The following is a 14,151-nucleotide window of genomic DNA, read 5'->3' as shown; positions in this document are numbered from 1 at the left end:
GTTGTCTAAGTGGCTAGCTGTAGTGTCTCTTGTCGGGAGTTTTTGAGGATGTGAATATGTTACTCTGACTGGATGAATATGTAACCTTGCCCATCACGGGGCTAGTCATTTATCTCATGCTCACAAGAGCACTTCAGCTGATCAGGGGTATCTGCTTAGAGCCCTGTAGATAAAAATCACCATTTCCAGTGTGGATTTCTGTTAGTTTAGTTCCTAGACACCAACACTCGCACCCACAGAGGTGTTCTTACTTACTAATTAGACCTCTCCTAAACCACTCCAATTAGTCGTATTGCAGCTGATAAAGCAAGAAAAATGACAATCTTTGTTCTCCTTTTTTATTGGAGATACACAATAGAGGGATAAGAGGAAACAAGGGAAAGAGGGATGGTGAATGACAAAGATTCCCAGCTGGGCTTGAGTTTGATGAGTTCTGTTGTTCTGCTGTTCATGCTTGGTGCCCCCAAACACCAAGTTTATCCTTCTTATTCTAACATGGGAGTCTGGAGACCTCATATTGCTTTAGCAACTTTAACCTGAGCAGTGGTCTATTCAGCCAAAATAATTGTCCTTTCACAGGTTTTGCCAGTGAGACAAAACTGCACAATCCGCCTGTTGCTGAATTGTATGTAGCATAGTATAAATTCTACGGAAATGAAAGCAAAAACTTCCTGTGGTGCACAATTTAAATTTAGCAACCTTTGTCTAAAATAATTGCTACTTGTGTCGGAAACAGCAAGACATATGATAATTACACAGCTCAAGTCAGGTTCATTTCAGTCAGTCACCTCACCCACTGAATGCAGCCATTTTGAAAGAGAATAAGTGCAAACGCAGACTTGTCAAGCCACGTTCTTTTCACTTCTTTAAGTGTAGTTTAAAAGCTGGAAAAAGTGAGAGCAGGGAGGTGTCAGTGCATGCTCCTTGTGGGAAACAAAAAGAAATGCACTATGTCCTCACAGACCTTTTCCACAGTAGACATTTTGACACATCATAGAGGGAAAAGCACAGGTGTCATTGATAACATTCATAATGGCCCAGCAGGCCATTCATGCACAATGCCAGGATCCTGGATGAATTTCTTGTATACTAGCTGGGAAGAAAATGGTATAAAGTGAAGATTATTATATTTTATTTGCTAGATAGTATCAGTATGTTGTATGGAACTGAGACACAAGTGTTCAGAGGTGGATGGGGGAGGGGCTGGAGGTGAAGGAAAGACGTCTTGCTGAGGCTGTTGCTGAAATGAGTGAGCTTGACAGCTTAAGTAGTTGATGTCAATCTGTGAACTCAGCTGACATTTCTGCTGATCCAAAACTGCGCTGTCACTCACAAAGCCCGCCATAACCAGCTGTGATAATGTTAATACTTTTAATGTAGCGTGACTCATAGTTAAACCTTTGGAGAAACAAGGTGTCTGTGATGGCCGAGGGTTCCTTGCACCATCTCTTTTCACAAGAAGATAAAAAACCAGAGGAGAAGTACTTAAAAGTAAAGCTAGAAAAAAAAATCTTCAGGGTTGAGAGATTGTTGAACAAAGATCATTTAAAAAAAATATCACAAAGGAAAGAGGAGATGTTTGAAACAGTTCAGTGATTTATAATTAGGGCAACTGGGAGAAGTCCAGCAGTGCGACACAGACCAGTGTTAACTGGACTTGAACATGGATGTGAAGGGAGTTACACTGACCAAAGGAAATGAATGAAGGAAAAATCCTCTGAGGCAAAAGCTTTGAAAAAGTTATAACATGTGCATAATAAGATAAAGAAACGAAAAATTATTTGAGCCCAGGATTGGAAGGCTGTAAAAAATAAAGACAGCATGTCAGAAATAAATAACCCAAGGCGGCTATGATAGATTGAATTTCTGGTGCAGGAATGGTCAATAAATGGGGAGGGCCTCGAACACATAAAAAGGCTCCATGCAGGACAGTAAATTTAACAACGGAGACTGTTACCAGAATATCAGAAGTAAGAAACACCTTAAAGCAGGCAATCTCAGGTGGCAGAGCAGTAGATCGCTGAAAAAAGCTGAAAAACTGCTTTAAATAAACAGATTGTGTCAGCCAGACATAGCAAAACAATCTTTTTATGATGGAATAAAGCAGGCTTTATTCTGTGTCTGTTACAGCCTGTCTGTCTCTTTAATGGACTTTCTGTGTGAAGAATTTCTGTGTGGAGGCTGTTAAGGTGAAAAAAAATTACATGGAAAGGTACAAAGTGATTGGTAGGTCAGAGCCTGAAAAATGTTCGGTTTCTCAGGCTGCATGGGATACGCAAGATGTACTGAAATTCAGTGGAGTCAGCCAAGCAAGAGAGGATATTTTCTCCCCAAACTGGACCTGGCATATTTGGTTCAGCAGCAGAGTGTGTTTCTCTGGGCGGGATGTTCTTTGTGCCAAATGTCATCAAAACTGGGTTAAAGACTATTTACAAGGCATGCAGCTGTTCACAACACTGGAGAGTACCACATCAGGACAGTGCCCGCAGATTTATGTCACAGGGTGTGTGCAAGATGCCCTTTGGCATCCAGCTTTGCATTTAATGTCTTCATCTATATGAGCCTGCAAGGCTCCGGGGTGTGCCTCAGGTCCGAACCATCGGGATCCATGTGTATCATTAAAATAAAGACCACAGCAGCACCTTGAATAAGATGGCGGCTTGGCAAGCTGAAGCTACGCACGAAGCGGGTCAGGCGTAACCCACTTTCTGACAAATATCTGTTGTCTGAGTTTGTGTGCCGAGGAAGACCCCTGTCATGCTTTTGTTGTTTGTTAGGTGGGCTGGCAGTTGAAGAACTTGGTGAACTTGTTGCGCGGGGACCCTGCAGGTGTCACCCTGACGCTGAAGAAGCGCCCACAGAGCACGCTCACCTCAACCCCTGCTCTGCTCAAAAACATGCGATGGAAACCATTGGCTCTGCAAGTATGACGCCTGCTTTCATGCTCCACAGATAATGTTGTGCCCATCCTCGATTCTATGTGAATATGACCTCTGTGTTATTTATAAGTGTGTGTCTCTCTGTGCTTCTGTCACTGCTCGTGTTAAAAATAAGACTCCACAGACTCCTGACGCTAGACACCAAAATCCCAGGTCATTCTATAAATGGCCAGGATAGAAAATAAACAGACGCTTTTTTTAAATAGCATACACTCTAAAACAAGAGCATTAGACGAGACTTTAGTATTGTAAAACCCATAATGTTCCATTTCTGTAAAGCAATTTCAAAGAGATGCTTTTGGGCTGTGAGCCATAATAGTGCAGCTCTGGGAATTGCGCTGCATTGCACAGGTAATGATTTTACTGCGTCCACCTCTTTTTTGTCCCAAAACTTGTGACTAATTGGTTGAAGGTTCCAGCATCATTCATTCACAAGTTCACATTTCAGCTCTAAGTGGCATCTGCTGTCCTACTTCAGCCAAACCAATTACATTATTAGGATCGCGCGCCTGAGCCAGACTGGGTGGAAATGAGAGGGATGTGTATTAAAGTAGCTCAGCCTTTCTTTGAGTCCCAGGCCAGAGAAAATGTTTTCTCCCCCTGAGGCCCCGAAGCGCAGTCCTGCTCAGCCTCCTCCCCCGTCACATTCTCACATTCTTCTTCTCCACCTAAATCAAATTTGCTCTCCTGCTGGCGTTTTTAAGGACAGAAAGGGGACAAAAAGAACACGTTTCCTGTTCTGAGATGTGAATAAAACTAAGCATGTCAAGGTAAGCTGTGAAGGTATTGAAAAGAACATTGTGCTGTGGAAGCCCTGTAGTAACTCTGCCATGCATAATGGTTTTATGATGGAGCACATCTCCTGATAATACATATCTGATATTAGTCAGCTGCGAGTTACGCAACATATTAGCATAGTTTGTCTAGTGAGAAATTAATATTCTGTTGTTGAAAAAAAATCTTTCACATTTAATAAGTCAGTGTTTTATCACTGCAAAACAGGCATCTTGTGATTGGATTAGATCTCTCTGTCTATTAAAGTTGATGACCCCCCCCCCCCCCCCCCCCGTCCTAGCCCCTATTTTAATATAACAAATGTGACAAGAAGGTCATTAAGAAGATAATGCCTGCATGTATTGTTATAAAGACATCATAAATACTGAAGGACCAGTCTATCTCAATGTACTGTATTTAACAGACTATGTAGGGCAGATTTTCCTTGACCTGAATGAGAGGGATGACTCGACTGCGCACAAACCTGTCTTCTTGTGTGCACCAGTTAGAACTGGAGCATCAGAAACATACAGTACACTGCTCATTTCACGGTTGAGATGCTCAGCAGCGCAGTCTGAACTGGAGGAGCAGGCCCCGACTGACTGACTGACTGACTGTGAACTCCAAATTTTCAATGTGTCAATCCCTGTAACTGTTCCTCTCTCTCTCTCTCTCTCTTTCTCTCTCTCTCCTCTCTCTGTCTGTCTCGCTCTCTCTTTTTCACACATACTCTCGCATACACACACAATCATTCACACACAGCCAATCTTCCCTCAGAGCCCCGGCAGCAGTGCTGCCACACCCACCAGCACTTTAAGCACTCCATCCAGGAGGAGTAGCTGTGCCCTGCAGGACCTCTACATACCCCCACCTCCAGCAGAGCCATACACGCCCAGGTGAACACACACTCATACGTAAAACACTTAGAAGTTCACACCGTGCTTCTTTTACCAGATATTAAAGGTCCACTGCGGAGTCCTTGACCACTAGTAACACTATGGGGGTTTGGCTTGTATTATGTGCTTGCATGCGAGTGAACACAGAGGCAACTTGAAACACATTCCTGCTACCAGTTTCATGGTATAACATTGATTGACAGGCAGTGGTGGTGACTTGCAAAGAAGTGTAACATTGCCCCCACAAAGGCAGTGAAGGAGACAGATGCTGCAGCACGCAAACACGGATGTAAACAACGCACAATTTAAATTATTTCAGAAACTGGCTTTGCAGGTGTTTTAGCAGGAGGGAAACACATTCATCACATTTTTGTCAGGCCCCATGGATACAAACTGCAATTAGGTGTGAAATAATGAAGGCATCTTTTTAATGTCTTAATGTCAACTTCTCACTCCGTTCACCACTTTGGTGCAGAATGAAATATCTCAACAATTATTGGATGGATTGCCATGAATTTTTATACAGAGAAACACTGTCTCAAGAGGATGAATTCTGCTCACTTCAGTTATCTGCTGACTTTTTGATAAGCACCTTCATCAGGTCGATTACAGCCTCATAGACCCATACAATGTAAATTTTTCACTAACTGTAAAAGGATTGAAACTAAAACTTAAAGGATAAGACTGGTAATTTTCTATGTTTTTCTCATTGTCAACAAATCACATGAAATGACCGAAACAAACAGTGACATTATCCTACTAACAAGTGGACCACTGCCAAAGCCTGATTATTGGCGTGTGCCGTGGAGCTCCATTTTTGTCCAGAATCAGTGGATGACATGTTACGCCTTTACAATGCACATGCACAAGTTGAAAATAGTCCGAAACAAATGCGCTATTTGCTCCTGTTAGAGTAACGTTTGCTAAAAACCAACTGTTTTAGGAGATTATGGATAAAAAAAAAATGTTAAGCAGAAATGAATTGGCCTTGGGCTTAGAGCTACAAACAAGCTTTAGAAGTGAAAAGTATTGCATTATGGACTAACACATTATTTCATGGGATTAGTTAACAACAACAAATATGGCGCTATCCTTTAAACTAAAAACTGCTGTTTCTTTTACAGCTTATATACTGCAGTACATTCTGATAGTGCCATTGCCTTTTTATTTTCTCTCATAATAGTCCAGATCTCAACTGACATTAAAATTGCTTCCTACTTTCCGTTACGGCAGAGATGACAAGGGAAATCTGCCAGGTGACGATCCTCAATCGGACGTCCATGTCGCAGAGGGATCTGAGTCACCAAACTCCTACCTAGACCAGGAGTGTCGGCGGCGATTTCCTCTGGTGGAGGAGGATGCTATACTGTACTGTTACGAGTACGACCAGAACCAAGAGGTGTCGTCAGTCCGCAGGGGGAGCACTCCCACCTATGGTAAGACCTTGGCCCCCCTCCCCGTCTGAGGACTCACTGCTGTAATTGTCAGAGCCAAGAGCTCAGTGCCCTGTGAGTGTGACGTCTGTGTATTTCTGAGATGTTTGATGTGTGTGTGTGTGTGTGTGTGGGCAGCTGTGTAATATTGACATTCCCTGTGCTCCAGGCAGGCTCAGGCCCATCTCAATGCCAGTGGAGTACAACTGGGTGGGAGACAACGAAGACCTGGCCAAGCTGAAGAGAGAGAGCCGGAGAGGTGAGTGGGAGGCAGTGGGAGAGGGAGAAAAAGAAAGGGAGGCACAGAAAGAAGGAAGACAGAGAGGGACAGAGGGAACCGAGGTGAGTGGGTGGATATCTCATTATATCCTCACCCTCTCAGATCTCCATGCCAAAAAGTAGAAGGATGAGCTGGCCTGTCATAACTGATAACATGCTGGATATCAGGTCCTGCCTCTCTCTCCTCCATATGTTCATAATCTATCACTGCTCCTTTTTTTTTTTCCCCTTCATCCCTCTTTCCCTGTTTCTCTCTTTCTTGCTCTCAGTTTTGCTGTTTCCCTGTGTTTGGATATAAAAAGTACACTGTTGCTTTGGCAACGGTAGAAATATATTTTCCTGAGATTTTCACATTTTGTCGGTGAACGTTGAGCTAGGTGGTAAATGGAGTGGGAGGAGACTGAATTGCTTTATTTCAGTCTCAAAGACAAGCTTGAGTGATGTGTTTGTTTCCTCAGGGGATGGTGCTGATATGTTGCTCCTTTGGGCTTTTCAAAAAAAAAAGTGATGGTGCTATATTTATCTACAAGAAACAGTGTTTGGAAATTTTGTGGCCTTCCTGCCTGACAACTGCCTTCCTCTGTAGATTTTTATTGCCTTTCAAATACTGTAGTGGAAGTCTTTTGAAATGTCAGCATCCACTGATCACAGGCAGCTGACTGGTCTTACAGTAGATTATATAGATGAAGTGTTATCAGTTTGTAGCAACTAATGTGGTAAAAGATAGAAAATCTTCTTTAGGTTACTGAAATGGTGCAGCATCTCGTGATACAGAGCATTTAGTATTGAAATTATATATTTTTAAAGTATGAATTTATTTCATAAAGTCTGAGTTGCCGTGACTGAGTTTGCTTCTTTTTTGTCCCTGCAGAGAATTCCTTACTGCGTTTTGCGAGTGAGGATAAAACGCCAGGAGAGGACTTCCTGCTGGGACGCAGCCTGAGTCAGAACAGGAGGAAGACTGAGCGAGGCGGGAGCCCCACCCATTACACGCTCGTCCCCGCCCTCCAGATGGAAGTCTCCCTGTCCACATCCAGCTCTGACTCTGCATCCCTCTACCATGTCAGTCCCTTGTGTCTGTCAAACTTTTCGTTGTGAGCTAGTGTAGAAGTAGGTGAATGTCGTCATCCTGTTTTGCTTTACATTACAGGTGTTTGAGCGATCCTCACTGCTGTCAAGGTCAAAGAAGAAGAGTAAAGGTAGGAGCACTGGTTTAAGGAGTTCGACTTGAGCGCTCATGTACACTCAAACTCAAACATGGGCAGGTGTTTCATGAGGAGCGTTTTCTGACCCCCTTTGTCTGTTCTGCTCCCATGCTGGCGCCTGCAGCTGAAAGCCCCATGTCTTCAATCAGCAAGCGGCGGATTTCCTGCAGGGACTTGGGTCAGGGAGACTGCGAGGGCTGGCTGTGGAAGAAGAAGGATGCTAAAACATATTTTTCGCAGAAGTGGAAGAAGTACTGGTTCATCCTGAAAGACACGTGCCTGTACTGGTACATGAATGAGGAGGTGAATAACATCATTTTGACTTTATTTTTGATTTTATTCATTATATGTTGCTTTGATTTCACTCTGCTTTTGCTGGTCACAGGATGAAAAGGCAGAGGGCTTTGTCAGCCTCCCAGAATTCAAGATTGATCGTGCCACTGAGTGCAGAAGAAAGTTGTAAGTAATAGTTTTCATCTGGACACCAAACATCCAACCTCACAGATTTCTATTGCTTTTCCATTTAGCCTCAAAATGAGAAAAAAAAAAATGATAGAAATATCTTACATACAATACAAATCACAAAGCTAAAAGCAGACACTTCATGATGCATATGAAGATACAATCTTGCTAATGTACTATCAGTGTTGAGGTAATCTTGTGTAAATTGTTTCCTGGCAGATAAAAAGAGCAGATATATTTAATATCTTAGGCGACTGAGTAGGCAAAACAGACAATTTACAAAGGAGGATGCTGGACTCACAAACAACAGCATTTTAGTAAGCAGGCAGGAGGAGATGCATATATTCATTGCTTTATTTATAGAATTTTATATATAAATGTAAATCTGAGTTTAAGAAAAATATACTAAGAAGCATCAAACTAAAAATGGTAGCTGTAGGAGACTGAAATGATCTATTAGTACATAGTGTATAAAGTAATTAACTAGAGCAAAAAAATGTAAAACAAGAAATGTGTAGATCTCATTTTATAAGTGATATTTCCAGCAATTCTAAGCCCACCCATTTGTGCTTGTCAGACCTGTGGGCTGTAAATCTGCTCAGGATGAATTTTGACGCCTTTAGTGATGGAGAGAGTTTAGTAAAATGGAGAGATTGAGGAAAGAGTGAGACACTTAACTTGTGAAAGCAGTTCATTTGCATGACAGCAGTTTACTTGCACAGCTGGTTTTATTATGTATGTTTCGCAAGAATCATAATTTGACGTGAATCTCTTTGCTACTTAAGAAAGAGACAGATGACTTGGACCTCATGGGGGAAATGGTGCATAACTACCTTCCCTGGCTGCAATGTAGCAGTCTCAAGGTTGAGTTAATGTGACAGTGAGTTTTTAAGAAAACAACAAAAGATTAAGATCATGCAATAAATTACCATAAGTTAAAAAAGTTAGCCTTATCATTATTCATTATGCTTTTGAAACTTAAATTTAAAAGTACCCAAAGAAAGTTGTTGTAAATCCCATATAGACAGTTCAGCATGGTTCAAATATTAACCATGTGCTGGTGAATACAATATACCTGGTGGCAAATATGTGTTTGATGGTTTTATTGTTCACTATTGGGTTAAATGCCAGTAAATACAGCATTTTTGAAAATGATTGTGACGGCATTATGTTTCATAATTATGACAGTGTACTCCCGTACCCTTAAACTCGCCAAAAATAAACAGAGCCATTTATCTTATGATGCAAAGTCTTCCTGTTTTGTGTCAGTCTGGATTAGAGTACATGTAATCGTGTGCCAGTTTATCTTGGCAGTCACCTGCATTCATATGTTAACGTGCGCTATATGTCCCCGTGCTCGGCTTACATATACCCTCGCTTCCTTTGCAGTGCTTTCAAGGCTTGCCATCCGAAGATAAAGACCTTCTACTTTGCAGCGGAAAATGTAGACGACATGTCCCGGTGAGTTAATGAGGCTGTGATAGTCACGCTGTAAACTCTCTCACATCTGCAGCCACGTTTGAAACCCCTAGGGGACTGTCCATCTTGAAACAGAGCAGTTTTGTAAGGTGATTGGTCAAACAAGGAGAGACACACACACACACACACACACACATACACTCACGAGCACAGGATGTTTTATTGGATGTGAAACTGCTGTGCGTCACGACTGTTGCTCTCCCACACAGGTGGCTGAGTCGTCTCAGTATGGCAGTGGCTGGCTACTCCGAGCAGGAGAAAATTCGCCAGGAACAAGGTGAGATTAGTCACAGATTCTTTTCACGGTGCTGCAAAAGATTCTTCATCTGTTCCAGGCTGCTGGTCAACAGTTACATAAAACTGTTGAGATTAAGCAGTGAGACATCCGGCTGTTACTTTTAGATCGAAGAGCCACATATAAATAAGTAGTGACGAATGCGTGGATAATTATTTACTTAGCCTCAATTTGGTGAGGTTTTAATTTGCTAACACAGGTTCACAGAAGTGATTTTCCATCACAGTGTATCAGCACCTTCAGCTCCATCTTACACCTGCTCCAAAGACGCAGCTCAGTGCTACAGGCTTCATGACCTTAACGCCCAACCAATAAAATGAATCTGCCAATTGGCATTTCACATTTTACTTCTTAATGCGTCTCTAGAAACCACTGCTCCCTAAGTAATGATTGATACACGAATATTAGATTTACATTATATGACCAAATTGCTGTTGATATTTAATATCACGTCAGGTCAGCGTATGAAGTGTGTGCATGTGTTTTAGTTGTGTTTGTTGCTTCTTTAGTTTTGCAGACTTGTTTAAGAGTGAAGAGTTGGGGAACTACTTTTTGTCCTGAATCTTTCCATTGATAAGTTCTCACTCTTTTTTTCCGTATCTTTCTTTTTCCTTCCTCTTTGCAGTTAGTTGACAGTCAAAGAAAGAAGGCGTTTAAGGAAATAAATATGGGATTGAACTGCTTAGATTACAACCCTGGATTGTATTGTGTGATTTGATGCAATAACCTGGCGAAACAAGACCTCATGTAGAGAAGTCAATAAATAGATCTTATTTCTGATTCAACCTTCTCTGCTTTGTGCTGTATATACATGCCAATTTTAGGGGCGGAAGGCGTACTTTTTATTTTCACATACTGGTGTTCTTCGGTTTCTTACGTATGGACAGGAAATAAAACCCCCCTCATACATACCCCTGAGCTATTTAGAGGACCTATGTAGAAACCTAGCAAAGGTGGGCGGGTGAGAGCAGGTTTGTCATTGGTTTTATGAAGAGGGGGCATCTTCCTTCACAGACAAGTTGCTAAATTAGACCCTTAACACCTCCAGGAGACTCAACAGGAAGTTCTCGCATCTTAGATTCATCCTCACCCTCAACAGTACTCAGACTTGGACTTATCTGCGTCACACCTACATTACACCGACACTGCAGCTGCACCTTTCACAACATTCATCCACAGGCAGGGCTGATCATACCGCCTTGACGGAGCAGTTCAATATCCATTTCAATCAGAAATTCTATATGTGTGTGATTTGTTCCAGCTTTAAGTATCTGAACCCCAGTCCCTTAGTCCTTCCTGCTGCCTTTAAATAGCTGATTTTGTATCTGTTATAGAAATAAAACATGATATAATCTGTTGGTTTATGACAGATTACTGGAGTGAGAGTGATCACGAGGACATGGAGATGCCCTCGATGCCAAAACAGGACAGTCCGCCACCACCTTATGACACCTATCCCAGAGCATCCTCAGTGAGTCTGTCAGCCTTTAGTTGAATAGATCTAGTCAGTATCACCCTACATGACAGAAGTGTCATTATTTTATTTTACTTCTAATTGTTTTTATCTAGGTGAGTCCATACCTGGAACCAAAACGTGGCCACCTCTCCTCCTCCGACACGTTCCAGTCTCGTTCTTCTCATGAGGAGTTCCACTCTGAGCCTCAGGAAGGCAGCAACCACAGCGTCTCCCCTGGGCAGAAGACGAGCAGCCATCGAAACTCATGGCAGGAGCAGATGGAGAGCAACACGAGGATGCACTACCTCCAGACGTTTCCTGTCGAGGAATCCCTGCTACCTGAGGACAGAGACCAACTGGCGATGGAGTACCGCAGGCAGTCCACCCTGCCTGCACCACGCAGCCTGCTGCAAGAACAATACAGAGCCCTGCCTCTGCCCCTCAGAGCCAGTATCGATTCAGAGGCAGGAGGGAAACCCCGCAGTTTCACGCTACCCAGGGATAGCGGGCTCCATGCTATCCTGGCTGCCACTGCCGCTGCATCGGATCCAAGAGAGACTCAGCACTATCAGCTGGACCAGGCCAGAGACACAGGTCAGACTTACATGTAACACGAGCAGAGACACTTTAAATCGTAAGTTCTAAACCATATTGAACTAAACTTGAGCTAAAACAATAAGCTGACTAATCAATTAGCTGATCAACACAATTTTGATAGTGATCAAAGAAATATGGACATTTTAAGAAAATGTAAGGGACATTTTTCACAACTTTTTAACTACAGTTACAATTATACAATTATAACTGCAACCTATATCACACATAATAATTAGACAATTAGAAAGTATGATTTGGTAAAAAAATATATTATATTTGGCAAACACAAATATATACATATTTGTGTTTAGGAGGAACATAAACACTCAAATAAGATCAATAATTAGCTGATATTTAATATAAAGTTCCTGCACAAGACATGTTTCCCACCAACCTGTGTCACATGTAGCACCTTAACACCACGTGCTGCGATTGAAAGTGTGTGAAAATTAATTAGCAAGAAGTCAAAACAGATCGTTAGAAGTACTGGATGAACTATTCACGAGGTCTTGTATGAAAATTTTTTTTTATCATCAGTGTTAAATGAATTGCAATTTAAAATCAGCTCAAATGAGCAGATCTGAAACATGGCACTGCAGTAGACCATTAGAGAAGATCAAGGTATCACACACTGAACAATATCACTGAGCTCATCCTGGCTTGTCCTAATGTAAGGACCTCTTCTGCTAACTGTTATTTGTAGGTCAGTCTTTTCATCTGCATAGTGCTGAGCAAGTGCACTTATTTGTCATCAGCTATTTTATTAAAGCTGCTAACAGGCAGCCAGAGCCAGCAAATGTCAGAGGTTGAATACTGGCTATCATTGCTTTATTGGGTTGGATTTGAAGCCAGCCCATTTGCCGCCCCTCAAAGACCTCCGGGGCACTTGACTAAGTGAGAGGAAATTTAGTGTCTTATTTGATACTGATTTATCTTGGCAGTCCACTCTCTCTCTCTCTCTCTCTCACTCACACACTCAGGCTCACTCTTTCTCTTTCTCTGTCTTTTCTCTCGCTCTCTTGCCTGATCGAGATGTTATTGTGCCTCTTGGCACGGTTTGGATGGTGAAGGGAGGAGGAATCCTTTCAGCCCGTGTTAATGTTGAATTCTGAACAGCAAAAAGAAAGACGCCGAAGGGTCCTCTCTCCTTGTCCTCATTTATCCATTGCTCTACTGTTCACTCTCTCCTCAACGGCCTGTAAAGACGAGAGACAAACACAAAACAGGCGGCAAATAAAGCGTGATACATTTCAAAGCACAGCCCCAAAGCTTCAGAACGTGCCACCCTGCTTCTACAACACAAAATAGGGTGACGACGAACAGATTCAGAGCTCTAGTGTAACGTTAGTATCATGCCAACAGAGGGCAGTGTATGAAAACAGGAGACAAGAGGGGTCCTGGTTTTTTATTAGGATGATGTACGGATAAGCTGTGTGTTTTTCCCTTATTGCTCATCCTGAAGAATGATATTAAAAAGAGCAGAAATGTGCATCCTGAGAGTCTGCGAGGAAGAACATACATATGTTATCTGAGTAAACAAGAGAAGATTCAGACAGTATGACAAGGAGTGTGGCCAATAGGGGGAAAAATGGAAAATGGGAATGATACTAAGGTTTTCATAACTAAAATACAAAAAAAAAGTCCTCTAAATTTAAATATTTGTTTAAGATTTATTACAGTTACAGTTTAATTTGCTTTAGGAATTTTGATATTACCGTATATTGAGATGTTACACAAGTAAGGGTCTTGCTGAAAGGAATTGTTGATTCATTGATTAGTTGATCAACAGAAAATGAACTATTAAGTAACTATTAACTAATTATTCAGTTACTAAACGGAATCATTTTGAGATCTGACCTATGGTCAGATAAAACATGCACTGTGAAGGTGTCACTTTGGTTCTTGGTAACTATTATGAACATTTCTCAGTATTTTCTGAAGTGTCACAAATGAAACAGTAAATCAACTATTTGAGAAAATAATCTGAAGATTAAAAATAATCAATAATTGCAGTCTTGTATAAAATAGTAAAAAAATTAGCTGCACGCTGTAAATATGTATGTTTACATTACATTTTATTTGTAGTTTTACTGAAGTAAACGATCTGGATACTTCTTGCAGCACTGTATGCAACACACAGACAGATCTTTATCTCAAGCTTTGCCTTTAGTCTTCAATCACTAAAACTGCCCCAAGGTTGAACATTATTTTTTGTTAAACTTTATGTATCTGAAGTGTGTTTATTCAGTTATAAAAGGAATTAATGTATAGTGCATTCAGGAAGACCCCTTCCATTTTTTCATATTTTCTTATGTCGGAGCTTTTTTGTAAACTCT

At 41.6% G+C, this 14,151-nt stretch overlaps 1 protein-coding gene across 4 annotated transcripts in view; it reads left to right on the top strand.

The window, feature by feature from the left end:
- The window catches only part of LOC139607977 (connector enhancer of kinase suppressor of ras 2-like), a 29,954-nt gene that overhangs the window by 13,344 nt on the left and 2,459 nt on the right, over nucleotides 1-14,151 (top strand). For 2 of the 4 annotated variants that reach the window (XM_071461374.1, XM_071461372.1), the window contains exons 9-20: nucleotides 2,778-2,924; nucleotides 4,491-4,609; nucleotides 5,843-6,045; nucleotides 6,212-6,301; nucleotides 7,193-7,383; nucleotides 7,472-7,520; nucleotides 7,651-7,829; nucleotides 7,912-7,985; nucleotides 9,378-9,449; nucleotides 9,677-9,744; nucleotides 11,133-11,233; nucleotides 11,332-11,812. In XM_071461374.1, the coding sequence (XP_071317475.1) occupies nucleotides 2,778-2,924; nucleotides 4,491-4,609; nucleotides 5,843-6,045; nucleotides 6,212-6,301; nucleotides 7,193-7,383; nucleotides 7,472-7,520; nucleotides 7,651-7,829; nucleotides 7,912-7,985; nucleotides 9,378-9,449; nucleotides 9,677-9,744; nucleotides 11,133-11,233; nucleotides 11,332-11,812 (1,774 nt within the window). Of the gene's footprint in view, nucleotides 1-2,777; nucleotides 2,925-4,475; nucleotides 4,610-5,842; nucleotides 6,046-6,211; nucleotides 6,302-7,192; nucleotides 7,384-7,471; nucleotides 7,521-7,650; nucleotides 7,830-7,911; nucleotides 7,986-9,377; nucleotides 9,450-9,676; nucleotides 9,745-11,132; nucleotides 11,234-11,331; nucleotides 11,813-14,151 lie in introns of all 4 variants that reach the window. The other 2 variants (XM_071461373.1, XM_071461371.1) reach the window with 1 other exon arrangement.

The sequence above is a fragment of the Trachinotus anak genome, unplaced genomic scaffold, assembly GCF_046630095.1.
Source record: "Trachinotus anak isolate AG129_WGS33_773 ecotype Australia unplaced genomic scaffold, CSIRO_AGI_Tana_v1 ptg000024l, whole genome shotgun sequence".
Classification (NCBI taxonomy): Eukaryota; Metazoa; Chordata; class Actinopteri; order Carangiformes; family Carangidae; genus Trachinotus; species Trachinotus anak.
This window is presented reverse-complemented; position numbering and strand designations above follow the sequence as displayed.